General features: G+C 43.3%; 3 protein-coding genes across 9 annotated transcripts in view; all 3 read right to left on the reverse strand.

Moving 5' to 3' along the window:
- Window positions 1-442: 442 nt before the first annotated feature.
- Window positions 443-12,822, reverse strand: KCTD6 (potassium channel tetramerization domain containing 6). 6 transcript variants are annotated; one of them, XM_034996740.1, is made up of 4 exons: window positions 7,004-7,215; window positions 3,326-3,366; window positions 3,091-3,160; window positions 443-1,849 (listed from the first exon to the last, which is right to left on the reverse strand). In XM_034996740.1, the coding sequence occupies exons 3-4, from the start codon at window positions 3,115-3,117 to the stop codon at window positions 1,163-1,165; spliced, it is 714 nt and encodes a 237-aa protein (XP_034852631.1). In that variant the 5' UTR covers window positions 3,118-3,160; window positions 3,326-3,366; window positions 7,004-7,215; the 3' UTR covers window positions 443-1,162. The 6 variants fall into 6 exon arrangements, with proteins under 6 accessions (XP_034852631.1, XP_034852629.1, XP_034852628.1 ...); XM_034996738.1 differs by lacking the exons at window positions 3,326-3,366; window positions 7,004-7,215 and adding an exon at window positions 12,758-12,822; XM_034996737.1 differs by lacking the exons at window positions 3,326-3,366; window positions 7,004-7,215 and adding an exon at window positions 10,402-10,487.
- The window catches only part of PXK (PX domain containing serine/threonine kinase like), a 109,468-nt gene continuing 92,443 nt past the window's right edge, over window positions 10,419-27,443 (reverse strand). Inside the window, exons 17-20 of one of the 2 annotated variants that reach the window (XR_004677762.1) lie at window positions 16,042-16,189; window positions 12,758-12,978; window positions 11,278-11,369; window positions 10,419-10,502 (exon numbers count right to left, since the gene is read on the reverse strand). The gene's annotated coding sequence lies outside the window, so the exon portion shown is untranslated. Of the gene's footprint in view, window positions 10,503-11,181; window positions 11,370-12,757; window positions 12,979-16,041; window positions 16,190-27,443 lie in introns of those variants that run through there. The other variant, XR_004677761.1, reaches the window with a different exon arrangement.
- Window positions 23,533-25,024, reverse strand: LOC118005417 (cytochrome c oxidase subunit 6C-like). Its single transcript, XM_034997356.1, has 3 exons — window positions 25,021-25,024; window positions 24,762-24,784; window positions 23,533-24,592 (listed from the first exon to the last, which is right to left on the reverse strand). The coding sequence occupies exons 1-3, from the start codon at window positions 25,022-25,024 to the stop codon at window positions 24,227-24,229; spliced, it is 393 nt and encodes a 130-aa protein (XP_034853247.1). The 3' UTR covers window positions 23,533-24,226.

Raw genomic sequence — 27,443 nt, forward strand, 5'->3', positions numbered from 1 at the left:
TCCTCAGGAACAGACTTAACTGTAATAATAAAATATATTTGTGGGCCACCATAATATTGTGAGAAAAAAAGTGGCTGAAGAGGCAGTTTGTCCCTGTGCTCAGTACAAAGCTAGAGTAAGGGTCATATTCAGTGCTGACAACTGGTGGCTTACTGAGAAAATATCTGTAATCTTAAGCCCTATTTGAAAAAATGTATCAAACTCTATGTTCACTGTTCAAATATGCACTCTTTTAGACAAAACAATTAATTCCATCCATTCCTGCTTCCAGCAACACAGGAGATTCTATAAACTGCATCCTAAGGTTCTACTGAGTCCTCTTGAGTCAAATACAAAGATGCGACAGGCAGTATACATGGGGACATAAACAGAACAATGCACACTTGAGGCAAGAAATATGATTTCCCCTTTAAGTAATAATAATCAACAAATACAAACCTAATTTTCAGATTTCATTTTTTATTAGTTTTTTTTTTTCTTCTGGTAGACAGTACACTTGGGAATCATACTGCACCAGGCATAAGAAGTAAGAGTTCTACCACAGGGACATTTTGTATTCAGAATCCAATATAAATATTTCTAGTCAGACATTTCCATGGCTACAGATATTTGGTTGCTTGATTTATATGCATAGAAAGAAACAGTTGTCATAACTGTAAAAAGCAGTACTTAACAAGTACTTTTAAATGATTGGAACAGTTTTCCTTTAATATTACAATACTGCTTATTGGTCTGGAAACTAGGTCACCCTACATGATGTTTTGGTTTTTCTCAAAGGCATCATGAGTACTCTGTTCATTCTTTCATTCCTGCATTTTTAGCCTTCTAGTTGAGTTAGGGACCATTTAATCAGAAATCATTGTAGCACTGTAATAAAAAAAGCTCTGTTAAGAGATTATATACCATAATGATTTTTATACTTCTTTTTATAAAAAAGGTATCTGGAGGCTCCGAACAGGCACATGCATACTCAAGGTAAAGGGAACAAAACATATAGGAGTCTGCTAAAGCACAAAACTTCCTTCTGGTCGTCAATGCCTTCGAATAAATACAAATATTAAAAAAAAAAAAAAAATCCCACACTGTGATTTAAAAAAAAAAAAAAAAGTCTCTTCCATGTCCTGGAGAGTCAGTTTCCAGGAACTTCTCCCAGGCTTCGAGATCAGTCATCGGTCTTCCGAGCCAGCCTACAGAAAGTCCAGTTGTGCTCCACTGTGTTCTCGTTGGCCCGCTCGCTCATGTGATGCACTCGGGTGTTGCGGATCGTGAAACCTTGTTTTGTAATGTATTCCATCAGGTGGACCCGGAGAGAAACTTCCTGGTGATAATCACAGGGTCCGAAAGTAAAGGAAACCTGGCAATCTCTGGTGTCCATCATGTGCTTATTCCACTTCGTGAAATAGTTTGAGATACCTTCTAGTAAGGAATGGACTTTGGTGGTGATGGTTAATTGGGTTATGATGACAGCTACTGGATTGGAGTACTTAGAAAGCTTCCGAGTACTAGATAATTCCACAACTTCTTCAAAAGTATCCATAGGATACAGAGGCTTAGGGTCATTGAGACATTGAATCAAGGGCTCAATCTGATAAAAATCTGCTTCTTTCCGAAGCAGATCAAATTCCTTAAAATCCAGGGGTAAGGTCAACTCTGAAGTTCTTAAGAAGTTGAGGACATATCGGAAAAGAGGTCCATCTCGATCAATGAAGTAATTGCCTTGAGGGTCTCGAGCTGTGGGGAAGTCCCCCCCAAACATAGCTCCAAGCATGGAATCCGGGTAACGCGTCAATGTGGTGAGAGACGTTGTATACAAGTGTCCACCTACATTTAACGTGACTGGGTCAGTCATCTGAAATTTTTAAAAAATGATAAGTCATCTGAAATTTCTTAAATCCTAACTTTGACAAATTAAGAAAATTAATGGTAACAACAAGCAAGGCAAAAGATTCCTTCAGGCTATAATGTATTTAGCAATCCTATAATGTAAAACAGCTTTACTGTCAATGATAAACCTACCCAGATGAAGGGATCTAACATTTTCTTTCAATAAGAAAAGGATAAATCTACTTCATTAAAGCCTTACACTAAAAAAGGAGAGCATGACTTCCAAAGCCACTTAATTTCAGGCCCAGTATCTACAGAGAAGTTTTTAGGTCAGAGTACACTATTGAAGAGAAAAGCCAAGCTAAAATATACTCACATAAGTTTTTTCTGATTAAAAAAAGAGAGACCTTCTTTTTTCTTAACTCAATTTAACACAAAATAGAATAAAAATGATTTGATAGTATAAAGATATCTACTTTCAACACTTTTGTTTTTCCCACTCAAAAAGGGGAACAAATCGTGAAATTTATTTTAAAAATAAAAATTTGTGCAGACCTAATCTTTATAACTTCTCCATGGAAATAGCAGTGGCAAATACTAAATTAGAATACATAGATCGTCAACACAATCTTATATACCCAAAAGCTAACAGCAGCTTTCAAATTTTATAATCCGATCATGTATTCACTTTTGTAATAATGTTGCAATCTGGCCTTTAATTTTGAAAAGCAAGCTTCTCTAAATAATACACCATAAATATACCTTCCCTTTTAGAGGTTATATGTAAGAAAAAAAAAATAAAGACAGAGAGACTTCTGGTACTAAACAAGTGAAATATTTCCCACCAAAGGAAAAGGAAAATAAGAAGACATGCACACTCAAAAAAAGTACAGGTGGGAGAAGTGGCGGCTTCTCAACCCTTTAACCTCCCTAACACAAGAAAATATCCTCTGTACCATCACCTACAAGACCATTTTAATAGTCACTACTCTATAAGTTTTAAGAGCAACATACTTTAAAGACTAAAAAAATATTATGCTCTCAAGTAAGTGATTATAACAAGTTACTTAGTTCATACTGACTTTGCTTACATAAAAACACCACACTAGACCCCAAAAATAAACTAATTAAGCGGGTAGGATGATGTACTAATCTATAATTTTCATTCTTATGAGACATATTATACCTAAGAATACAGAAGAAGCAGGAAAAGACACACACAAATTATTTGCCAGCCTTCAAAATGCATCTGCAAAAGCATCTCACCATATAGCCCCAGTCTCCATTATCCATCTGCTCCAGCGCTGCTGTCTCGGGAGCCCAGGGTCCAGGGAAACTTGGGGAGAAGAAAAAGACACGTAACAGCGCATGTAACTACGAAAACAGACAAGGATTTTCCCAACCAACAAAACAGACAGCTACTCATCTTTGCTTAGCCAAAACCGGCTACAGGGCAAAGATGTGGAGAAGAAAGCATTCCTCTAGAACCGTCCACACATACCTAAGAGACTGACAATCTTCAGAGAAAAAATTTATCCTATGCTTAGGGAAGGAAGAAGAGCCTAGTAAGTAAACCAGTCATTCAAATTCTACCTACCCTCTCTGAAAATTCAATTTTTACAATTTCTACAGGAGAACATTATGATTAACTGTACAACCCTATCCTGGTGCAAACCTGTAATAATCCTTATCAAAAAGGTGGTTTAAGGAAAGGGAGAGAGGGAAAACTCTTTTTTATCCATTTCAGCTATAGAAACTAAACATCTCAGGAAAAGCATCAGAAGCCATAAACCTCCAAGACACCAGTATCACTTTCCAAGAGAAATACATCAGAACGGTATTTCTTTTATAACATAAAAAAGCACTAATTATACTTTTAATAATGATATATTTCATTTTGTACAATAATCAAAACAAATAGAAAACAATTTAAATGCCAAATCATCAGAGCACAATTTGGGACAACCTTACAAATCTGGTTGCAAGTCACTCAGCCGGCACTTATGGAGAACCAGCCTGAAGACACTGATAAACACCCAGATACTAATGATGCCAGTTTGAATTTACTTTTATCTACAATTCAAAAGCACTTAAACACTTTCCCAGCTACAGAAATGCTTTAGTCAGTCCCCTCTCACACGTATCATTCTCCAAATCAACCGGCAAGGCAAACTGCAGAGCAAATTTCAAAAGCTCTGGCAAGAGACAGTAAGAAACATGAACTTATCGGTATTTATCCAGGAAAAGCACTGGCTTTTTTATATGGTCTTTGAACAGATTCACTTTTCCCACTTTTAGAGAAATCTGGCACACTATTCCCAGAACAGGCCCTGGCTACAGAAGATCACAAAGGCTCTTTCTCAAAAAGGTCACTCAGGCATGTCGAGAACATTTGCATAGCACAGCATGGGCTGAAATCAGAGCCTGAAGCATCTATTTTTCTACCTTGCACATTCTTCAAAGAAAACAAGCTAAAATGTGGACCAGACAGCGTGCAGTCAGGTTTAATTCTCCATACTCAGCAGTTGGATATAGATAGACCCCCATATGCTATAGGGTGAGAAACAGAACAAATGTCATATTCAGGGGGGTTGTGACAACCTTTCATTCCTCTGACTTGCTTCTCAGTATTGGAGGTAAACAGAACCAAGAAAACAGGCTTTACCAATTTATATTATGAGCATCTGATTCAGTTACTGATAAAAGACAGACAAATAACTGACTGATTTAAAAGGCCAGTCATCCAAAAGTTCTGATACTAGGCTCATCTTTGGCATCTTCCTATCACCCAAAGTTTTCATTCCTGACAGCCTCAAAAATAATTCAACCAACATTTATTATACGTCAACTTGGTGTGTGTGGCGGGTGCGATGTGCAATGTGGAGACACAGAAATAGGAAAGATACAATCCTTGCCCTCATGGAGCTTTCTATCTGTGAAGAAAGGCAACATGCAACAACTGTACAGAATAGTGCTACATAATGCATGGACTAGCAGAGGCCTTTGGGAAGAAAAAGCTCGCTCAGGAGAACTCTGCAGGAATATTTGGACAACCTGAGAGGAGGGATTCCAAAATGAAGAAACAATTTAAATAAAAAAAAATGGGCCTTTTTCTCCCACAATATTCCTGATACAATAAGCAATGCATGAATTACTGTCCCCATTTCAGAGATACAAAATAGAGAAACAGCAGATTAAACGACTTGCTCAAGTTCCTACAGCTAGAAAGTGACTGATTAAGAACTTGGATTTTCTGACTCCTAGTCTAGATCTTTCTATAAATCCCCTCTTTGGGTGGAAACTCAAAGAACAGAATCCAAGAAATAAGAAACTGAAAGGATTGACTTGACACCCCCCAGCAGGTGGATTTTATTTACAAATTTAATAGTAACTCAGTCTAAGTGAACAGTCACAATGGGTTTGTAAAAATTCCCCTGAGGCAAAATAGCAAGACCCTCCCTACTCACTAGGGTGACTGAAGGCTGGTGTCCTCTGTCTTAAGTGAAGTGAAGAACTCCAATCCATGAACATCCGAATGATTAAATGAGAAATGGGAGACCAAAGACAAAGGAAAAAACCAGACATCATCAATGTTACAGCTGTTACGCAAGGTCTGTCCACTATTAATCCTTTTTACCCCTTTTTTACTGCTAAACCAAAACAAACTAACTTCTTGAACAATCATAAAAAGAAAATTAGATGATGCCTTTGAATCTGTTCCACAGCAAAAGCCCAGGTTCTGTTCAGATACAAAGATGTAAAGAAACCTCAAGCTTAATAATTCAAGAAAGCAATTATGGGAATCTATATGAGCCCATGTTTCTTAAAAAGCACCCAAAAGCCTCCCTACATTTGTGTAGAAGATACAGATATTAATAATAAGATGAAGTTACGATTAGTCGGTCACTTCCAATAACAATGACTAAACTGTCCAAAAAAAAATCAAATTGTTCACTAAGGAGCTCTAAGGCGGAAAAAATAGTATTGATCAGTTAAATTTTATCCCTACTCCTTACTTCTAAACATCCGCTGTGGAGATGCTTAATGCTTAAATACAGCAAGAAACAAAAAAGCAGTTAGATTCCTGGCCATCCAATAGCTGGATAATCAGCCTCTAAATTGATGACTATTAGGAACATCTCAGAGACAATACAGATGAATGAAATAAAACATAATCCAAAAGAATTTCTGGGATAGTGTCAATCTCTCCTACTAAATCATTTTTCAGAGCTGCTAACAATTAGAAAATGATTCATTTGCTTTTCATCTTCTCTCTCTTCTGGAACAGTCTCTAGTGGAGGGCTTAATGAGAAGTTAAATGACCACAAGATAGGCAGCAGAAGGAAGATCTTAAAATGGGCATCAAATGGGTCTGTTTTACTTGATGAAGACAAAGAAAAATCTAATATCCCAGAAAATTTGCCAGGAATAGAGATTATGAGGGTAACGTGAAAAACTTTTTTCTTTAAAGTGACTCTCCTTACTAAAGATCATTTTAAACAGCAGTGAATGCAACCAAGCACAAACAATTATAAAGTTCAAAGAAAGGCTTCCAGCCCTTGAAAATCAGTCCTACCTGAAAATATCTGACCTTTGGTGCAAATAAAATTCTTGTGGAAACAAGTGGCTGACCATTCCCAAAGAATATAAAGCAGTACTGAAGATTCACCCACACTTAAGCTTCAAAGGTTTAATTATGACTAATGTGTAAATTCTGACAGTGTAATGTTAGCAGATAATTAAGCTAAGGAAAACCCATACTAAAGAATTTGTAAAAGCCTTAAAAGAAATTGCTAACAATTTTCTAAAGTGGCAAATCTGAAAAATGCACAACCCAACAAGTTAATAACTTAAAGAATAACCTAAGAACCCGGGGCCATTCTCATCACTGCAGAGCTACAATCAAGCTTTTGGTTATGATCAGCTAATTCTACATAAATATTCTGGATTTGCCATTTCTGCTACAGACTAAAACTAAGCATTCTCCCAGGCAAAAGTCCTACTCCTATGTAACAGCTTATCCATCAGAATACACACCTCCAAACTCGGATAAATAGTAAAAACCTGTAACTATTGCCTTCCCAAAGTTTCCAGGTAGCCCTTGTAAAATGCCGTTCTCCTGAAATCTTTGTGTCTGGCATTCAGAAAAGAAGACTCAATAAATTCCATCTATACATACCTTCAAAATGACCTATTGTACGGAATTCCTCAGTTCTTGAAACATGGGAGTTTGAAAATGAAATACTTTTTATAGTAACTAGTTCAGCGACATCTAAAGGGACCTTTTGGGTTAACATTCACATATAGGCTGACACTAGTAGCCAGGCACACAAGGAGAACACGATTATGGTGTTAGGGTATCCTTAACCATACCAACGCAGAAATAGATTGTTTTTCTATTTCTAATATTTCATTTAGAAATTATTTTAAATAATTTTAAATAATTTCTAAATAAAAAAAAATTATTTTTTTCTCTCTCCTCTCTCCATGTAGTCTAGAGGAAAGGAGGTCTAGATTGAAAAAATGACCTTAATGCTAAAGAGCTGTCACAAATAGTCGCAAAATCAGAAGATTCCTCTTACCCTCAGTTTCTACAAAATAAAATAGGATAATACCACCTTCCCCAAAATAATGATACCATTTAGGCATAACACAAAGGCAACAACCAACCTACAGGGTAACAACAGATCGGGACTAGGGTTCTGAAGTCACATGCAGGCCAGTGCAGAGGAAAAGAGAACTGGTTACTCGTGAGGATCTGTATCCCCCTTCCGTTCTTTTACTAATTATGAGACCCTGAGGAAATCTCTCTTTAAGCCCAGCTTCTTTGCAGAAAAGGAAAAAATAAACAAGATCATGAATAGAAAAGCATTTATAAACTGGCAAGTATTAAACAAACGTGAAAATACTATTGGCAGTAGCATAAACAAAATTTCTGTGGTAAATTGAGAAACTTGAAAGTGTGAACACAAGTAATTTAGAACCCTGGCATGGAAACAAGACAAATATGGAAGAAAAGCCTCTTAATTTGCTTCCAATCTCCCCAGGCCCTCCTTTCTCCAGACCTCCACAAGGCAGAATTACAGGTAAAGGGGAGCAGCCAGCTTGTATAGAGACCACCAGACATCTGAGCTCTTGATCACAGAAGGAACTTCTCTAAAGCATGACTCAGGATTATCTCTAAGGTAAAGCAAAACCCAAATAAATACGTGTGTTCCGTTTTAAATAGACTCTAAATATCAAAATTCAAGACACACTGAGGGATCCATAGAAGGATTCACCCTAGGATTCCTTTCTGTAGGAATGCTTTGGGTAAAATATGATTTATGAAAATTTCAATCATACAAATCTTAGGAATGAGCATCTATGGCAGTCCTCATCACTCAATCCTTAATATCTACAGTATTACATAAAATGAAATATTAGTAAGGACTGATAGTTCTCAACCACAGACCAAGTTCTCTCAAACTACCAACCCTGCAGATAAGAAGATTTTTCCTTTTCCTAGCCACACATTTGTTTATTTGAAAACATCAGTCTTGGGCTCGGGCCTGTACTAAATGCTGTCCTCTAGCTTTTCTCCTATTCTGAGCTCGCACTTGGACATTTGCGACGGAAGAAAATAAATATGCCAAAGAGAAATGGTAAGAGATAACCTGGGCTACCCCAAACATTCCTGGCCAAACCAGGTCACCCCGGGTCGGCTTGCCACTCAAACCTCTTCTGTCGCCAAGTCCTAAAATTGGGTTTATCAACTTGCTCCAGAGCAGCTATACTTAAACATGATAACTTCAGCAGAATATCCAAAGAGGCTGCGTTTCGTTTCTCCCGTCCCACCCTCAGACACAACCTCCACAACTGTCAGCCCAGCAGGTGCTTCGGGGGCTCCCCACTACCACGGTCATTTATCACCTCCGACATCAACCATTAAAAATGCCAAGATACACAAATCTGAGCATAAAGAACTCAGCTGCACTCACAGTGTGTCTCTGAGGGCAGAAAATGCCCTAAGGCAGAGCTCAGAAGCCCTGTCACAGCCTTAAATTAGGGCAGACGGTGGCTAATAAGCGCCACCCCCTAAAACAATCATTTTTGAGCAAAACTCGAGGTGTCCCCGTCCGGGCCGCGCCTCGCTGCTGCCCTGTAGCCACAGTCTCCCCACCCACCCCACCCGGCTCGGCGTGGGACACGAGATGCTCCGGGCCCGGGCGGGGTGCGCCCCGGCGTCGCGAGCCCGGGTCCGCCGAAGCCGCACGTCCCCGCGGGGCGGGCCCCGGGACCGCCCCAGCCCGGCCGCTCGGCTCGTGCCTGCCCCGGAGCGCGCCGCGCCGGCTCCCCACCGTCCCCCCAGCGCGGCCCACCACCGCCCGGATTCTCCCTAACCCCGCTGCCCCGGCCGCTCCGCGCGGGCTTCTCCTTGTGCCTGGCCCTCCCGAGCCCCAGGCCCCCAAGCCCTGGGCCCGCCCCCACTCACTGCGCGGCGGCGGCGGCGGCGGCGGCGGCCCGGCCGGGAGACGCCGGCGGCCGGAGAGCGGGAGCGCGAGGACGAGCGAGCCTGCGCCCAGCGGCGGCGGCGGCGGCGGCAGAGCGGACGACTGAGCCCGCGCCCGGAGTTGCGGCTCCTGCCGCCCGCCGCGGGCGGCGCCTTCCCAGCGGAGCCGCGGCGCCACGAGCGCGGGCGCCCCCTAACGGCGGCGCGGGCGGGAGGCCAGAGGGCCAAGAGGCCGGAGGAGCTCAGCGGGGCGCAGCCTGGGCCGAGCGGGCAGGCGGGCTCCGCCGCAGTCCCGAAGGCCCGCCCCCGAGGCTCCGCCCCCGACCGCAGTTTGGAATCCACCCAGGCCCTGGCACTTTTCCCTGCGTCCTCGGACTCGGGTCCTCACAGCTGTTTCTCTTGTTTCACCAACACGTACAGGGCCCCGACCGTGTACAGCGGCTACCAAGACGGAAAGGGGGCCTAATGAGAGGAGAAAAGAGACAAGACCCAAGGAAACTGCAAAATAATGACAAGTTGTGATTCTAAGTCCTAAGAATCGCCGCCTGGGATTCTAAGTACAGGGTTGGAGGAATCGGGGAATAAGGGGAGGGGCCACACGCGGTGGTGGCCAAGAAGACCTGGACACCCCGCCTGTGGCCGGAACACCTTCTGGCCTTGCCCTCCTTGAGGGGAAGCCACCCTCTGATAAGGCCACCCGTCCGGCCCGGTGGGCAGGGGAGGGAAGGGCAGTCAGGCCCAAAGGGTCGACATGGGCAGCCAGGTGGAGAGAAGGGGAGAACTGACTTCCGCAGAGAAAATGACCCGTGCAAAGGCCCTGAGGCCCGAAGAAGCTGGCCCCAGGTGAGCCTGGCGCCGGTATCGTCCTCAGTCTACCACTACGGAAGCCAAAGCTGCAGAGCCTAGGGAATTACCTAAAGTCTCAGAGCTAACTGGTCGGCAAGCATAGAGTCCTTCCAAATCCCATTCTCTTCCTGCTTCCTGCTCACCAGATCTCTGTCCTCTTTCAGGCGGGACCAGGTAAATGATGTTGGTTTTGTCCTTTCCCCTCTCCACCAGGATAACCCCTGGCCTTAGGAACTCACCTGTTTTTCATGTCTGCATGTGCCTGAGTTGGCTCTGGGGTTTAACTTTTATCCGCATGATCATCACAGTCAAATCTGATAATTTGGTTTTTCTCTGAAAACTCAAATCGATAGGTTGAATGAATGGCATATGCTTCATCAACATGGTTGAGTGCTGTATTATCATATTCGAAAGGACTAGATGAGGCTACAGGGAAATGTGTATGAAAATAAGCCATGCACAAAATGGTATACGTGGTATAATTCTAATCTTATGTTTAAAAAACACAAATATACAGGGCGCCTGGGTGGCTCAGTTGGTTGAGCGACTGCCTTCCGCTCGGGTCATGATCCCGGAGTCCCGGAATCGAGTCCTACATCGGGGTCCCTGCTCAGCGGGGAGTCTGCTTCTCCCTCTGATTCTCCCCCTCTCATGCTCTCTGTCTCCCATTCTCTCTCTCAGATAAATAAATAAAATCTTAAAAAAAAAAAAAAAGTGTATGTGGGGCGCCTGGGTGGCTCAGTTGGTTGAGCACCTGCCTTCGGCTCAGGTCATGATCCTGGAGTCCCGGGATCGAGTCCCGCATCGGGCTCCCTGCTCAGCGGGGAGTCTGCTTCTCCCTCTGACCCTACCCCTCTTGTGCTCTCTCTCTCTCAAATAAATAAATTAAATCTTTAAAAAAACACACACACAAATATACATAGACAAAAATTTTGAAGAAAATATGTCAAGTCATTGGTCACAGTTCTCTAGGTAATAGGATGGGAATGTTAGTGGTTTATTCTTAACGTACTTCTGAATTTTCTGTATTTTCTAGAATGCATAGATATTGAATTTACAATCAGAAAATCTAATGAGTTTTAGTTTTTACAAAAGAAAAACACTACCAGAATTACCCAATACTCAGATCTTCAGGATTTGATGCCACTGAAAATTCAGCACTGCCCCCTGGCTTGCTGGTGTCCTTCAAAGAGTTATTTCCCTTTTCCTCAACCAAAAACAGAGGAATTAATTTTGTCAGTTGCTTTCTCAGAACTATTCCTATATATCTCTTGAAATATTTATTGCTATTATAAATTATATTTTCAAATATGCATTTTACAATATATTGATGATTACTGAAATGTGGATAATAACCTTGTATCCAGCAAACTTGGACTCTTTTTTAGTTCCAATAAGTTTATAGCCTCTCTTGAATTTTCTGTTAAATAATCATAGAGTCTGCAAGTAATTACATTTAGTATCTCCCTGTCCAGCCTTTATTTCCTGTTCCTTGTTTTACTGCACTAAAATCTTCAGCACAATGTGGAATAGCAGTGATGACAGTGGGCATTTCTATCTTGTTCTTGACTGTTTCGAATATGTTACCCTTAAAAATAGTGTTTGTCGTAGATTTTTGATAGATACCTTTTATGAGGGTAAGGAAGCCCTATTCTGCTTTATTAGGAATGGCTGCTGAATTTTATCGACGTGAGATTTTTTTCCCCCTTATCCATCGGTGGATTTTATTATATTAAACTGTCCATGCATTCATGGAATAAACACACCTTTGATGATGTGTTATTTTTTTCGATATAGTGCTGGATTGCATTTGCCAATATTTCATTTAGGGTTTTTGCATCCATATCTACGATGAGATGTGCCTGCTAATTTCCTCCCCTCTTCTCTCCTTGTCTGGTTTTGCTATCAAAGCTACATGAGCTCATAAAATCAATTAAGGAATGGGTGTCTGTTCACTATACAGCTTATATAAGAGTGCGATTTTCTGTAGTTTAGATTTTCTATAGGATTCTCCTGCAAACCATCTTGGTTTGGGAGTTGGGGGTGGAAAGTGTTTATACTGACACCCCAACCCACAATATTCAATCTGGCCTCAATCTCTCCACCTAAATAGCTCTTGTGGGGCCACCAGGAATCTTTGTTGCTGAATCCAAAAGAACCTCCTTAGACCCCCCGCACTCAGGCCTCCCTGTAGGGATGCTGTTGACCACACCCTCCAGGACACAGCCTCTTCCTGGGCCCTGTCCTAGTTTCCCTGCTTCCTCTGCAGCCCCTCCCCTCAGACTCCTGGAGATGCGCCTCTTCTTGCTCTACCCACCCCTTCTGTCCAGGTTTCTGGCCAAGACCATCCTCTCCTGTCTACCCATCTCTGTGGACTGGCTCAGCCACCTCCACGGATTCCATTATTGTCTCTAAGCCAAAAGATTCCCAGATCCATACCTCCAGCCCAAGCCTCTCTCCTGAACTCGACCCACAGATGCTGCATATTCTGTGCCAGGCACTGTGCTAAGTGTTTGTGCCCTCTGGACCAGTTCTCTATCGCCACATAATAAACCATCCCCAAATGTAGGGGCTCAAAACATAAACATTTCTTACCTTACAGTTTCTATGGGTCAAGAATTTAGAAGCAGATTGGGTAGAGAGCAGATCTTACAGTCTAGATGTCAGCTGGAGCTGCAGTCCACGGAAGGCTGGGCTGTGGCTGGAGAAGCCACTTCCAAGATCACTCGGGTAGTTTTTAGCAAGAAGCAGTGGTTTCTCTTCACCTGAGCTTCTCCGACAACATGGCAGCTGGGGTGTCCCCCAGCGCCAGTGATCTAAGAAAGAAGACAGAAGCCACGATGTCTTTTTTTTTTTTTTTAAGATTTTATTTATTTGAGAGAGAGAGCACAAGCAGGGGGAGGGGCTGAGAGAGAGGGAGAAGCAGGCTCCCTGCTGAGCAAGGAGCCTGACATGGGACTCAATCCCAGGACCCTGAGATCATGACCTGAGCCGAAGGCAGATGCTTAATCCACTGAGCCACCCAGGCACCCCGAGAAGCCACAATGTTTTTTATAACGTAGCCTTCAAAGTGACATACATGTAGTCCCTTGGTCTCACAAACTGACCCTATTACAGTGTGGGAGGGCACCACACAAGCACGTGGGTCCCAGGAGGACGGGATCACTGGGGTATCTTGGAGGCTGCTCACCACACCCTTTCAACTCTGAGGACAGACTGCCCACATCATCCCAGGGTACATATGAGAAAACTAAGGCAAGGAGAGGGAAAGTCCTTGACCAAGGCCACACAGCCAAGTGTGAGAGGAGAGCTTTGAACGCGACTCTGCTGGGCACCCCTGGGTCTCTCCTCCTGTACACCCTCCTCCGATGGCCCACCACCAGCTTCTTCACCTTCTCCACGTGCAAACCTGAACCCTGTCAATCTGCCACCCCCAAACCTCTCAAGTCCCCAGCTCAGCTCAGCAAGTGGTGCCACCGTCCTCCCATCTGTCCAAACCAGAAGCTTTGAGTCACGCCTGCTCCTCCCGCCCCCTCACTTCCCAGTGCCGGGTAACCCAGCCCTGCCAAGTCTTCCGTCTCAGTGCAGCCTGGACCCATCTCTCCTTCTCTCTCTTCCTCTCCAAGCCACTGACTTGTCTGCCCCGCACATCTGCAGGGGCCCCATCCCTCACCACCCTCATTCTCTCTGCCCTCACACTACCCACCCGTCCTCTTCTCTCCGGCATGAGTCACCTTTAAGAACACAAAGCTGGTCGTGTCACCCTGCCTGCTTTAAACTCCTTCAGTGCTTCCCATTGCTTTCAGGATTGAGCCTAAATTCCCTCCCATGTGATCTGACCCCTGCTCACTTCTCCAGACTCTTCCTCTGCCCCTCTTCTCCTCAGGGCCCCCGCCCCTCTGGCCACATTTCACTATCCAGGACCCACTGTGGATTTTTTTACTTTACATGCTCCATTATGCTATTCCCTTAGTCTAGAACATTCTTCCCCCAGCCCTCAGCATGCCTGTCTCCTCATCCTTCAGTGTATCATCATCTCCTGACCTCCCAGCCAAGCTGATGTTGCCCAGCTGTAACTTCCACAGTGTCCACCTCTCTCACCACCTCTCTGCCTCTCAGCTGAACCGTGAGCTCCCTGAGAGCAGAGGCTGTGTCCATCTGTCTTAGAAGAGCACCCTGTGTGAGCACAGTGTGCCTGGCACTTAGTACCTACTCAACAACTATGTGCCAGTTTGGTGCATTCTCTCCACTCCCTCCCTCCCCGCTTGCACTCCATATTCTGGCCCCTAGACAATGTTCAGTTCCTCCAGTGAAGCATGGGATCCCTCACCTCCAAGTCTTTGCACATGCTGTTCCCTCTGCAGGAATGCTCTGGCGTCCTGTCCCTCTATTTATTCCGCTAACTCCTATATCTTCATCAGGAAACTAGGCTTGCCAGATTTAGCAAATGAAAATACACCATGCCCAGTTAACTCTGCATCTCAGATAAATAACAAATAATTGCTTCAGGAAAATTATGTCATAAATATTGCATTAAATACAAGGGTCCTTCTTGTATTTCATCTGACAACCCCGAGCAGGAACCAGCATGAGTTCCCTCCTCCTTTGGGAGATTTCCCTGATCTCTATCCCTATCCACTTAGGTCCACTCACCCCTCAACACCTGGGATCCCAAACCACACCCCTGCCTGCCCCCACTGAGCATAAAGCTCACTCTGTTTCGAAACTGACCTAGAATGTGACCTCCGTGACAGAGAAGACGGTGTCTCAGTCTTCAAAGTGAGTTTTCATCTGGGACAACACTGGCCACAGGAAATGGTCAGTAAGGTTTACTGAGTGGAGAAATGAAAGAGCACAGAAGAGATGAAAGTAAACAAGATGGTAGAAGGAACAAGCAAATGAAACTCAGCCCAAAACACAGGATGGATCTCTCAGATGATGACTGCAGAGAGGAGCTCCTTTTTCCACCCCACCTCTATCCCCTGCCCTGTCTCTGTCACTTAGAGCCCCTACCCACCCACCCCCAGCTTCAGGGAGCCTTAGGATTGGTGGAGCAGAAATGCAAAAAAGAAAGTCTGTCCCTTCAGGGGTTTTTCTAAAACAGTCTCCTGAGCATTCAAATGGGAGGGCCTATAGGGTACAATAAAGGGGGGAGTAGGGGGGAGTGTATGCCTCAACTTTAAATTAGAAGATGCTGTGAGGATCCCCTGGGTGGGGAGGTGCCCCCAAAGGTTGTGGGGTGCTGCTCCACTGCTCAGAGAGCTACTGAAGTCTAGCCAGACCACCTGGGGGCTAAACCTACACTCAGCCCACGTGTGGCATTCCAATGACCTCCCACACGGCTCCCAAGCTGAGGACAGTCCCTAGGGATCCCAGGAGGTAAGGGACCCTATAGCAACCAATTGCAAAGATTATCTGGACCCAAAACATTCCTGAGCTCTTTCCAACTACCCCTCCTGGAGAATTCTGAATAGCCAAGGAATTGGCCAGGGGAGAAGTCCACTCCATCTACCTGTCTTGCTGGTGGGCTCCTTCTCTTCTGTGTATGTGTCTCTCCCTTTCTTGCCCTTGATCCCCTTTGGTCCTTGTACCTCTGGTTTCACCGGCTGAGGTTCTCCTGGGGCTGCTGAAAGACATTCCTTAGCCTTTGTCTCACTGGCTGCCCCAACTGAGAAATACATTTCCAAACTACCTCCCCACTCCACCCCTGGGGACCAGCCCCAGTCTCTCTGCACACGTGCCCCAGGCTCTAGGCCAGCCCTTCGGCACAAGTGAGCCTTGCAGCCAGTACTTTCCAATGCCTCCCCCACTGCCAGCCATGGAGATGCTTTGGCAAGTTTGATGAGAGCGTTTTTCCTTTTTATAAGTTTCCTAATTACCTGTTATTTCTGATCTTCTCTTTAATCAGCTTCCAGAACTCTGCTGGGAGCTACAGAACCAGCGGGGAGGAATCTGGTTCTCACCAGGGTTGAGACAGAGGCCCTGTGGTTGTCCTTGGATGTCACCATCCTCTTCACCATTATGATTCTGTAATTAGAGAGAATGGATCTGCCATTAGACCAGGAATCAGAAGCTCTGGCTTCTGGCTTCAGTCCCATGGGTGTCTCAGCGTGCCCCCTCTGAGAATGTCATGGGCCTTGAGAGTCCAGAGGGAATAAAGCTGCCTGACCATCGCTTGGGCAGCAGGCAACCCCAGATTCTGAGTTCTCATCCTCCCTGACAGCTCAGTGCTCTAAACGCCTGTCAGTAACACATTTCAGGCCTTGGTTGTCTTCCCACCTCATTCCTAATCCAAACCACTTCCTTGCATATGTTTGTTAGTTGAGCAAGAGCCTACCCACTTGCAAAGCACAGCTCCTGCCTCTTCTGCTGGCCCTCCCAGGCTGGGTCCCTCCAGGTCTTACAGCCTCTCCTTCCTACCATATCCAAGGCCCCTCTTGCCATACATCTTGCTGCCCGCATGCCCACCCCCACCCTCAACCTAGTGAGGGGGCATCCATGCACCCCCCCCACTCATCCAATTGCATCACTTTTGTCAAGGAGTTTTTTTGGGTCTCTGTCTGAAATAGGGCTGTGTTACCTTTAGAGAGCTCCTACGTTTTACACAAGGTGCAAAAAACAATATTGGTAGAGCTGCCATAGTATGGGATCTGTTAACGTTCCAGGAGCTTCTGAAATAAAAGGTCTGATTAAAAGGCAGGAAAGCTATTTTAAACCTATTAAAATGTCCCTCGGGTTTCGTGAGGTAGGTAAGGGTTCAAACACCTCAGTGGCTAACAGTGGGTTCATTGTTATCCCAGCAAAAATGTGAGCATCGTGTAGAGAAGTAACTATAGTAACCACGTGAAGAGCCATGATTCGGGCTTCAGAATTCTGTTACACATGTCACTCATCTCCTGTCACTGACGTCAGGTCCTGAGACCTAGCAAAGCACATGGGGTGGGACCCCAGCTTGCTCTCCGGCTGTCACTCCCCAGCAGCGTGGGCTTGGACCCACTCAGGAGCCCCCAGCCTCAGTTTCCTCAACTGTAGAATGGTATAAGACAACTTCTTGGCATGGTTGTTGAGACAATGAAATTAAAGGATGAAAAGATCTGATAACGCAGTGCCTGGTGTGAAGTCGGCACACAATAAATTGGTAGCTCCTATTATAATAACTAATTGCTATACTGCTGATCTGGAAAGATATATATAGAATTGAAACTCTGGCAGGCGGCAGGACCAGGCTGAGAGAGGGGACATTTTGAGACTGATGATTTGATTGTTCCACTAAGGCCTCTTCAAACATCCATTTATTTTGGTTGCAAGTTGAATATTGTCCACACTGATAATTGCTATGAATAATTAAGAAACAAGAGCTTCCGCTGACATTCTTATAGCACTTGTGCGATTAGCTAAATATCATTTTATAACCTTTTCTCTGTCCTAAGACACATAAAACCTAAACCCCCTCACATCATAAAACTACGTTGGCAGGATGATGTCATTATACAAAATAATAAACAGGAAAGTAACTCTTTATTGGGAAGTTATGGTGCCCCCCCCCAATCTTGGCTGATTTTTTTTTTTTTCTTTTCTCTCTCTCTTTTTAGTAAATTTTGTTACTGGGGTATAATGTTCATATATGAATGTACACAAAGCATAAATGAATGGCTTGAATAATTTTCACAAAGCGAACATACACTTGTGACCAACACCCAGACCAAGAAACAAAACATCACCAGGACTCCAGAAGCCCCCCCTCAGGTCCCCTCCTGGTTGATCATTTCTTTTTTTTTTTTTCTCCTCCTCCTCCTTCTTTAAGATATAATTTACAAACCATAGGATGTATCCATTTGAAATATACAGGTTGATGGATTTGTTTCTATTCATACAGATGTACAACCATTACCACCATCCAGTCTCAGAATTCTTCCAGCATTCCCAAAACTTCCCTGTTTCCTGTTCAAGGTCAGTCCCACTTCGGTCCCGAGCCCCAGGCAACCACTGATCTGCCTCCTGTCTCTAGTTTTGCCTTTCTTAAATGTTCATCTAAGGAGAAGAATGCAATAGTAAACATACCAGAGTAGTTTTTGACTGTTTTTTTTTAATCCTAAAATATATAGATGTAAATATGGCAAGATTAGTGTTTCCCAAGTGTGCCCCATGAAATAACTTCAGGCAGCACACAGACAACTATCTGATACCTTAATTGTGTATGTTTTCTAAGATATATGAAAATAACTAGCACATCAAACCACTGGTGTCAGAGACACCATTCCTTAGATCTAGAACAGATTTAAAAACTAATCAATTTAAGGAACCGTATTAGTAATAACACAGATAGTAAACAGATAACACAGAAATTGTAAAGGTATATGCAAATGATGGAAGCCAGTAAAATAGTGAGCTAGATTAAGAAAATCATTTCTGTGAGCCCTGAAATTCTCTGCATGTTAATCAATATATAGCTTTTTAAAAATATTATTCAGAATTTTAAGACCATTCAGGTGTTTTATTGACCATTCCAACATTTTTTTTTTAAAGTAATCTCTACACCCAGCATGGGGCTTGAACTCATGACCCAGAGACCAAAAGTCACATGTTCTATGGACTGAGCCAGCCAGCAACACCTATCCTAACACTTTTTATTGCATGCCTTCTATGTGCTAGATGCTAGATAAATGTTCATTTAGAGATTCTAGTCAAGCTGCTTTTTGTATTTACATCATAAATATTTTTTAAAGGAATTTGATGATTTAAACACAGTAACACACAGGAGAGTATGGTTATGCGCTCGCACGCAGGCGTTGCCCCTAAGAACCAGAATTCAGAAAAGGGAGAGAAGTCATGATTGGATGATGAGGGATTTGGCCACATGGGGGGGGGGGGGATAGGCAGAGAAGATGGGAGGATGGTTCTAGCAAAAGCAGAGCAGAGGCCAAGAAACAACTGGAAAACCTGCATCCTTACCACCACTAGCGAGCCACTGAATCAACTCTCATGCCTTTGGATACATTTTCTCACTATTTGTGTCAATTTGGGTGAACATTTTCCTTGCAACTGAAAATATCCTATTGATACATTGTCATTAAGCTGCATTGTAAACATGAATTCCTAAATCCACCTAAAAAGAATGGGGCACCTGCCTGGCTCAGTCAGTAGAGCATGTTAACTCTGGATCTCAGGGTCATGAGTTCAAGCCCTGTGTTAGGTGTAGAGCTTACTTTAAAAATAACAATAAGTAGGTGCCTGGGTGGCTCAGTTGGTTAAGCGACTACCTTCGGCTCAGGTCATGATCCTGGAGTCCCAGGATCGAGTCCCACATCGGGCTCCCCACTCAGTGGAGAGTCTGCTTCTCCCTCTGACCCTCTCCCCTCTCATGCTCTCTCTCTCTCTCTCTCTCTCTCAAATAAATAAAATCTTAAAAAAAAATAAATAACAATAAGTAAATCAAATAAAGGGATGGCATCCTTAAGAGAGTTTTCAGAAGGATCTTAAGTTTAAATTGACTAGAATACTCTGCTGTGGTTGATTTAATTAGCAAAGATGGGAACTAGAATTTGAGTGCCTACAATTATGTACACTCTCAATATCCCAGAGGTGGCTTTTATTATTGCTCTCTTTTTATGGACATTTTGTGGAGACTCAGAGAGGCATGCAGACCAGCTCAGGTCACACAAATAGCAAGTGTCCGAGCCAGGATTTAAAAGCCAGGTCTGATTTAAAAGCCAGGTCCGACTTCCAAAACCCTACAGGGCATCCCATCCTGAGTGAATGTGGATGGGAGCTGGGAAGTCAAAACAAAGGAAGAGTTGAAGGAGTCTCAGTAGGCAAACAAACAGAAATTTAAGCAGAACTAGAAGGGATTTTTCTCTCTTTCTTTTTCTTTTAAGTAAACTCTACCCCCAGCATGGGGCTCGAACTCACAATCCCAAGATCAGGAGTAACATGCTCTACCAACTGAGCCAGCCAGGGGCCCCTGAAAGGTTCTTCTTACTTTTTATATAAGACAATGCTGTCAGCAACCTCTCACTTTTTCTGCCACATCCAAACCAGACACAAAAGTATTTGAAAATGCGAAACTGCTCATGAGATGTACAATCCCAACAAGTATTTATTGAGCTGGAGTAACTACGGGTGCTGTTTTATAGTCCCACTGAGAGAAGAACTGGACTATCGTACAAACTCTATGAAAACAGAATTTTCAAATGCCACACTAGACTTACAGGTCTGACATTTTTTTTTCAAAAGCATCTAAGACGCACTGCTTAGAAGTAAGGATTTGGACTCTAGTGTCAGAAGACCGAGATTCAAATCCCAGCTCTCCTACTACTTGCCATGTGACCTTGAGCAGTTTTCTTATCTCGCTGAGCCTCAGTTTTCTGATCTTTAAAATGGAAATAATAATAGTACTTAGTTCAGGGGCGCCTGGGTGGCTCAGTCGGTTAAGCATCTGCCTTTGACTCAGGTCATGATCTCAGGGTCTGGGATGGAGCCCCACATGGGGCTCCCCACTCAGCTTCTCCCTCTTCCTTTGCCCCTCCCCCTCCCCACTCTTGCGCACTCTCTCTTCTAAATAAATAAATTTTAAAAATAGTACTTTGTTCAGGGGCGCCTGGGTGGCTCAGTCGGTTAAGCGTCTGCCTTCGGCTCAGGTCATGATCCCAGGGTCCTGGGATAGAGCCCCGCATCTGACTCCCTGCTCCGCGGGAAGCCTGCTTCTCCCTCTCCCACTCCCCCTGCTTGTGTTCCCTCTCTCGCTTTGTCTCTCTCTGTCAAATAAATAAATAAAATCTTATAAAAAAAAAACAGTACTTAGTTCAAAAGGCAAGTATGCTGATTATATCAGATAATGCTGGGTTCAGAACTTACTCAATAGAGGTTAGAGAATATTACTTTTTGTCATTTTACTATTCCTCTTGAAAAAATAAATGCCTATAATCTCTCATGTACCAACACAGAACTGGAGCAAAGGGAGAGCTGGCTGGCAGCCTGGATTATGCAGGAGGGTGTTAATCCACACTGTTGGTTCTTCCTGTATCTTCCTTCTCCCTTCCTCCTATTCAAGAAGGGAGCTGATTCTAGGAATACTGACTGGAGTCTGGAAGCCTGTGGAAGGTGGTGCAGCCAGCCACGGGGACACCCTCAGAAAGATTCCTGGGGCCCAATAATGTCGAGAAGAGAGCAGAGGACCCTGGAGCCACGGGGGCCAGGTGGACAGGCCCACCCTTGGCCCACCATGTGACTGATGACCCAGAGCCAGAGTCATCCCTGTCCCTCACCCTGGCCTTCCTTAAATCCTCAGCACGGTGTGATACTCAGTATGTGTGGCTGAGGAGTGGGGAGTAAATGCCCAGGGAAGACTTCAGTTAGAGGTTTGACACCAGCTAAGAAAGGGGGAGGCCTGCACTGAGGGGAGTTCTAGGAAAGAAAGCCTTACTCCTTGTCCATCTGACCTGGAGACTGAGAGTCATACGAGCTACGGCAAGAAGAATTCAGAGTTGCTTGTTCCTAGGACTTTGGGGTGGATACAAGGTCCACAGATTCTAGCAAGGAATAGAAAAGAAGGCAAACCTGTAATCGAGCCTATGAACCCATCATCTGTTGGCCAGCATGGTGGCCGCAGCTGTCCAGAGGCCTCTGGTCTGGGTTTGAGCACAAACAAGGAAGCAAATGAGGTAGGAGAGGAACATATAAACACACCTGGCCGAAAACTGCCGCCATTCACAGTCTTTCCCACCCGGTTCTTACTATGTCCCGAGATTGGGGTTTGCAGCTAGGGTTTAGCAATTAAAGCTGAGATGTTGCAACACCTTTCCAGTTTGAAGTGGTGAAGGCATAAGGCCTATGAATTTGTGGATTTGATACCACAGCCTTCTGTGCAAACAGGTGACTCATTCTGCCCCTCCAAGGCGGGGGGTGTGGAGGGGAGCCAGCTCTGGTTTCACTATTATCCCCCCAAGCCCCACTATGAATGTCAGTTCTTTCCCAGAAGCAAATTGAACCACCAAATCTCTTTAAATCAGTGCTGACAGCCTAACCCCGAGTTTATGAAGCTGCAGGCCACAGAGGAGGCCCTCGGCTCCAGGGCTGCACCATGTGGGGTGAGTGTCTCTGACTTGAATGAACCAGAGCCTAGATTTCACTATTTTCATCACCTTAACATTTACATTTGGAGAGCCTGGGGAAACAGATCTTTGAGACAGAACATTAACCTTTGCTATAGCAAAGTCTTGGCTGTCTTTAAGCCTCCAACAAAAAAATGCTACTCCTTATATCCATTCTAGCCTCGAGTCTCCTGGAAAGGTCAAAACACGGGAGGAGCCCGTACAGCAGTGAAATCTCAGGAAATCTTAGAGCTTACAGGGACTGTAGTGACCATCTAAAGTCCACTCTAGCACTTTATGCATGAATAAACTCAAGCTGAGGAGGTGGGGGCAGTTACAGAACTTTTTGCAAAGTCACATTACTGGATAGTCAATGAACTGTGACTAGAAATCATGTTACCTGACCATTCACTATAATGAACATCTGTTGGTTACTACACTTGACCCTTGAGCAATGCATGGGTTAGGGGCACTGCCCCTGTGCAGTTGAAAATCTGAGTATAACTTTTGACTCCCCCCATAATTTAACTCCTAATAGCCTACTGTTGACAGAAGCCTTACTGGTAACATAAAGTCAATCAACACATTATGTTATATAAATATATATATATAACATATGTACACTGCATTCTTACAATAAAGTACAGAAAATGTTAAGAAAATCATAAGAGAAGATAGATTTATAGTATTGTGCTGTATTTATAGGAAAAAAAGTCTACTTATAAGTGAAATTGAACCTACACACGCAGTTCATGCCCCATGTTGTTCAAGGGTCAACTGTATATGGAGACCTCTGTAGTTGTGTGTCTCACAGGGGGAACAGGCTTCAACTTCTCCTATGGAAGTCAGAGAGGTCCCAAATCCCTCTCCCACTTCCTGGAAGCAGGGAGATAACCTAAGCTCAGCCACCAGGACACTCTCACCTAGCCCTGTGATAATGTCCAACCTGCCTATGGCCACCATATTGCTCTGCCCTAGGAACAGACTACTCTGAGCAGAGCCATATGTCCTAATGATAAATTTACCTGGTGATCAGTTCACTCTTTGACCAGTTTGCATTATGAACAGTTTATCTAAAATTCAAGCCTCTTTTGAGTATTTTTGCATTCATCCGGCTGCCATGTTTTTGTTTTTGTTTTTGCCACGTTTTCGGGCATTTTTATGGATTTAAAAATTTAATTTCCTCTAAGGGTTTTTTTTCCTCTGCTAAATTTTGTATCTGTGTGTGGGTGTGTGTCTGTGTGAGCTCTGCACCCAATGTGGGGCTTGAGCTCATGACCCCAAGATCAAGAGTCGCATACTCTACCGACTGAGCCAGCCAGGTGCCCTGTAAATCTTGTATTTCTGATTAAGTGTTTATGAAATGTGTCACCTTTTATAAACAATAAAATTGTTTACTGTTGTGGGAGTCTTTTAATAGTATTTGAACGTTCCAACACACTGTAAGGGACTTTTTTTACAAGTTTGTATAGACTCTTTCTTCAAAGTTTTGTGCTCACAGCAAGAGACCCTTACTGAATCTGATATTCAAGGTATTAAATTCAGAATAATCCTAAGTTTTAAGCACAAAATGGAGTGCCCTTGGTCAGCACTTGATTTTACTTTAGCAATGAGATGAGAACAGCACAGCTCCTAACAATTAATGATAACTAATGTCTGGTTACAATGAATAAGAAAATACTAGAGCAAATGTATAATACTGGGTTCATATTCCATTCAAGTCCATAAACAAGTATTGAGTTTGACTATAATAATAAAACAATTAACATTTCTCAAAGGCCAACTACACGCCAAAGGCCAGGTTGAACACTGTACTATTTTTTTTTTTTTTACTGTCCACAGTATTTATTACTTGTTTTTTTTTATCAAGAGAAACTATTCCATAACCCAGTATTCATGTTTCATAGCTCAGGAACACAGGTCAGTGACAAACTTCCATGGAACCCAACCCAAAGAAATTCTTTACATTCCAAAATCACTTTGTACTCTGAAAGATACCGACCTTCATCTCTTCAAAATCTTTCATGGAATCATAATTTCTGTAGAAATCTGCATATGCCTTCTTTCTTCGTTCAGCCACAGCAAACTTATAGAAAGCTGCAACCCCCAGGGATACAGCAAATGCTCCAACAAAATGAAATCGCAGACGCTTGGCCAGAAAGCCTTGCATCGGAGGTTTTGTCAAAACACTGAAGTTATAGTGGTCATTCTCCTCAACACCAGCCTCAAACCCAACGTCCTTCCTAACTGATACTTGAACACTGTACTTACGTTTTCTCTTTGAATCGTGCTCTCTCAGGGCAGGGCTTCCTCTTTGTTCACTACTATATCCCCAGCCAGCCTAGAGCAGACACCCAATGGCCCTGTTGGCTGGTCCTGCTTATTATTTATCATCTCAAATGTAAAGGTGAGTAAATTCAGGCTCAAGAGTTATCATTTGTCCAAGGACGTCAGGAAGGGCAGCATGACCCTGAAGCCTGGACTCCTTACACAAAGGAATGTGACCTCACCTGTGTACTCTCACAACGAAAGCCTGAAGGGTAGGGTGAATGTGGATAGACCACTCAAAAGTTTTAATGCTGTTTAGTGCTGGGGAGCTGGGGACAGGGTATATGGGTACAGAGGTCCCTGGGAGGGTATGGTTCTGACATGACTCTCTAAAGTCTCTACAGGAATGTTACTGGGGGTAAGAACATTCCAGAATAAGCCCAAGGTTCCTGGGGAGCCTTGGGACAGAATTCAAGCTGGGGTCAGAGGTCAGGGGTATACCCATGTGGCCTGTGCAAAGTGTTGTAGCTTTCCAAAAAAAGGTTAGCTTGATGGCAAAGGAAGAGTCATTCTGAAAACCTGACACAATAAACATGGGACTTTATGGGCCAGCAAAGAGATTAGTTTTCACCTCTCTTCTTTTCTTCACCTAATAGATACTAAATTTATTTTCTCTAGAAATTGAAAGTGTCTCAGATTCTCCTGTGCCTTTGGCCTAGTGCCATGGGCTAACAGTAGTCAATAACATTTTGTATAACAAGAAAACTGTAGTTGGGAATGTAAAATGGTACAGCACTGTGGAAAATGATTTGGCAGTTTCTAGAAAACTAAGCATACACTTATTCTACAACCCAGCAGTTGCAGTCCTGGGCATTTATCCCAGAGGAATGAAAACTTATGTTCACACAAAAACCTGTACATGATGGTACATAGTAGCTTTATTTGTAATAACCCCAAACTGGAAACAGCCGAAATGTCCTACAACAGGTGAATGATTAAACCAACTGTGGTACACCCATACTGCATGGAATAATATTTAACCATAAAAAGAACAAACTACTGATACAGGCAACAACTTGGATGGATCTCAAGGACATTGTGCTAAGTGGGGAAAAAAAAAAAACAAAACTCTCCGATCTCCTGCTATATGATTCCATTTATATAAAATTCTCAAAATGAGAAAAGGAGACCTGATTAGTAGTTACCAGGGGTAGGGAAGGATGGGTGTGAGTGTAATAGGGTAGCACTAGGGAGCTCTTTGTAGAGACACAACAGTTCCTGTGGTTACTCCGATATACAGAGGTGATAAAATAGCGTACAAACACATCATACCAAGGCCAGTGTCCTGGTTTTACTATAGTTCCCGGAGCCATAATCACTGGCGAAACTAGATGAAGGGTTCAAGGACCTCTCCGTACTATCTTTGCAACTTCCTGTGAATACATAATTATTTCAAAAGAGAAAGTTTTAAAAAAAGAAAAGAAAATTGTAGTTGAAAGCATCGCCTGATTTCTCAAATTTTCCTTCTACACCATTCTGAAGAAATTCTAGTCAAGTGGAAGGATGCTCATGCCTCTCATATAGAGAGAAGTCTTCTTTATTCCTTTTACAGCTTCATAATATTCCGTTTCATGTCTGTATCATATATATTTTTTCATCTAAACCCTGAATGTTTATTTCCATCTTTTGCTATTGTAAAGTCATTATATTATTATAAATAGCTACCACGAACACCTCATGCATAAATTTCACCCATTTCTTCTATGACTATGTTTGCAGTACAAATTCTTTGAAGTGGCAAAACTTGCTTTCTTAACAACTATGCTGTATTGCTATATTTATTCTATATTTTAAGCAACATATAAACTTTTTTCAAGGAGCCTCATTTCTGAAAATAGATATTTATGCACACATTCTTAATGGCAAAAGTTTTTAGTCTACTTCAAGTTATACATATTCAACATTAATAAAACATTTCTATTTAACTTAAACTAGTCATTTATCTATTGGAGTTGATTTAAATTTTTTTTAATTTTTAAAAAAATATTCATTTATTAGGGAGAGAGAGAGCACAAGTGGGAGGAAGGGCAGAGGGAGAAGGCAAATCAGGCTCTCCACTGAGCAGGGAGCCCCCAGTGCCTGGAAGGGCCAGATCCCAGGACCCTGGGATCACAACCTGAGCCGAAGGCAGCCACTTAACTGACTGAGCCACCCAGGTACCCCTCAAATACATTTTTAAAAAAGATTTTATTTATTTATTTATTTATTTATTTATTTATTTATTTATTTATTTGAGAGACAGAGCGAGAGCGAGAGAGAGCACACGCAGGGGGAGGGGCAGAGGAAGAGGGAGAAGCAGACCCCCAGCTGAGTAGGGAGCCCCACATGGGGCTCTAGACCAGGACCTCTGAGATCATGACCTGGAGGAAGGCAGTCACTTAACCAACTGAGCCACCCAGCTGCCCCTTAAATACATATTTTTAAAGATTTTCTTTTAAGTAATCTCTACACCAATGTGGAGCTTGAACCGACAACCCCCAGATCAAGAGTCCCATGCTCTAGGGACTGAGCCAGTCAGGTGTCCCAATTTAAATGCATTTTTATTTATTTTTATTATTATTATTTTTTAAAGATTTTATTTATTTATTTGAGAGAGAGAATGAGATAGAGAGAGCATGAGAGCGGGGAGGGTCAGAGGGAGAAGCAGACTCCCTGCTGAGCAGGGAGCCCGATGCGGGACTCGATCCCGGGACTCCAGGATCATGACCTGAGCCGAAGGCAGTTGCTTAACCAACTGAGCCACCCAGGCGCCCTAAATGCATTTTTAAAGTTATACACTCACTACTATGATACAGTTCATTTTTACACAGATCCAGAGAAAATGTGAAATCCTGTCTACCTACATATAACAACTACACATAGAA

The sequence above is a fragment of the Mirounga leonina genome, unplaced genomic scaffold (genome assembly GCF_011800145.1).
Source record: "Mirounga leonina isolate KUSES-001 unplaced genomic scaffold, KU_Mleo_1.0 Mir_94, whole genome shotgun sequence".
Lineage (NCBI taxonomy): Eukaryota > Metazoa > Chordata > Mammalia > Carnivora > Phocidae > Mirounga > Mirounga leonina.

Excerpts from the sequence above, each read along its gene's own strand:
- KCTD6 (XM_034996736.1), bottom strand. The coding sequence starts at position 5,509 with ATGATTGTTCAAGAAGTTAGTTTGTTTTGGTTTAGCAGTAAAAAAGGG. Across the intron at positions 3,161-5,291 it reads ACCAGCCTTCAGTCACCCTA|TTTCCCTGGACCCTGGGCTC; the intron begins GTGAGTAGGGAG and ends CTTCTCCCCAAG. Across the intron at positions 1,850-3,090 it reads ATGGAGACTGGGGCTATATG|ATGACTGACCCAGTCACGTT; the intron begins GTGAGATGCTTT and ends TAAAAATTTCAG.
- LOC118005417 (XM_034997356.1), bottom strand. Across the intron at positions 24,593-24,761 it reads TTCGTTGTGAGAGTACACAG|GCTGGCTGGGGATATAGTAG; the intron begins GTGAGGTCACAT and ends TGTCTGCTCTAG.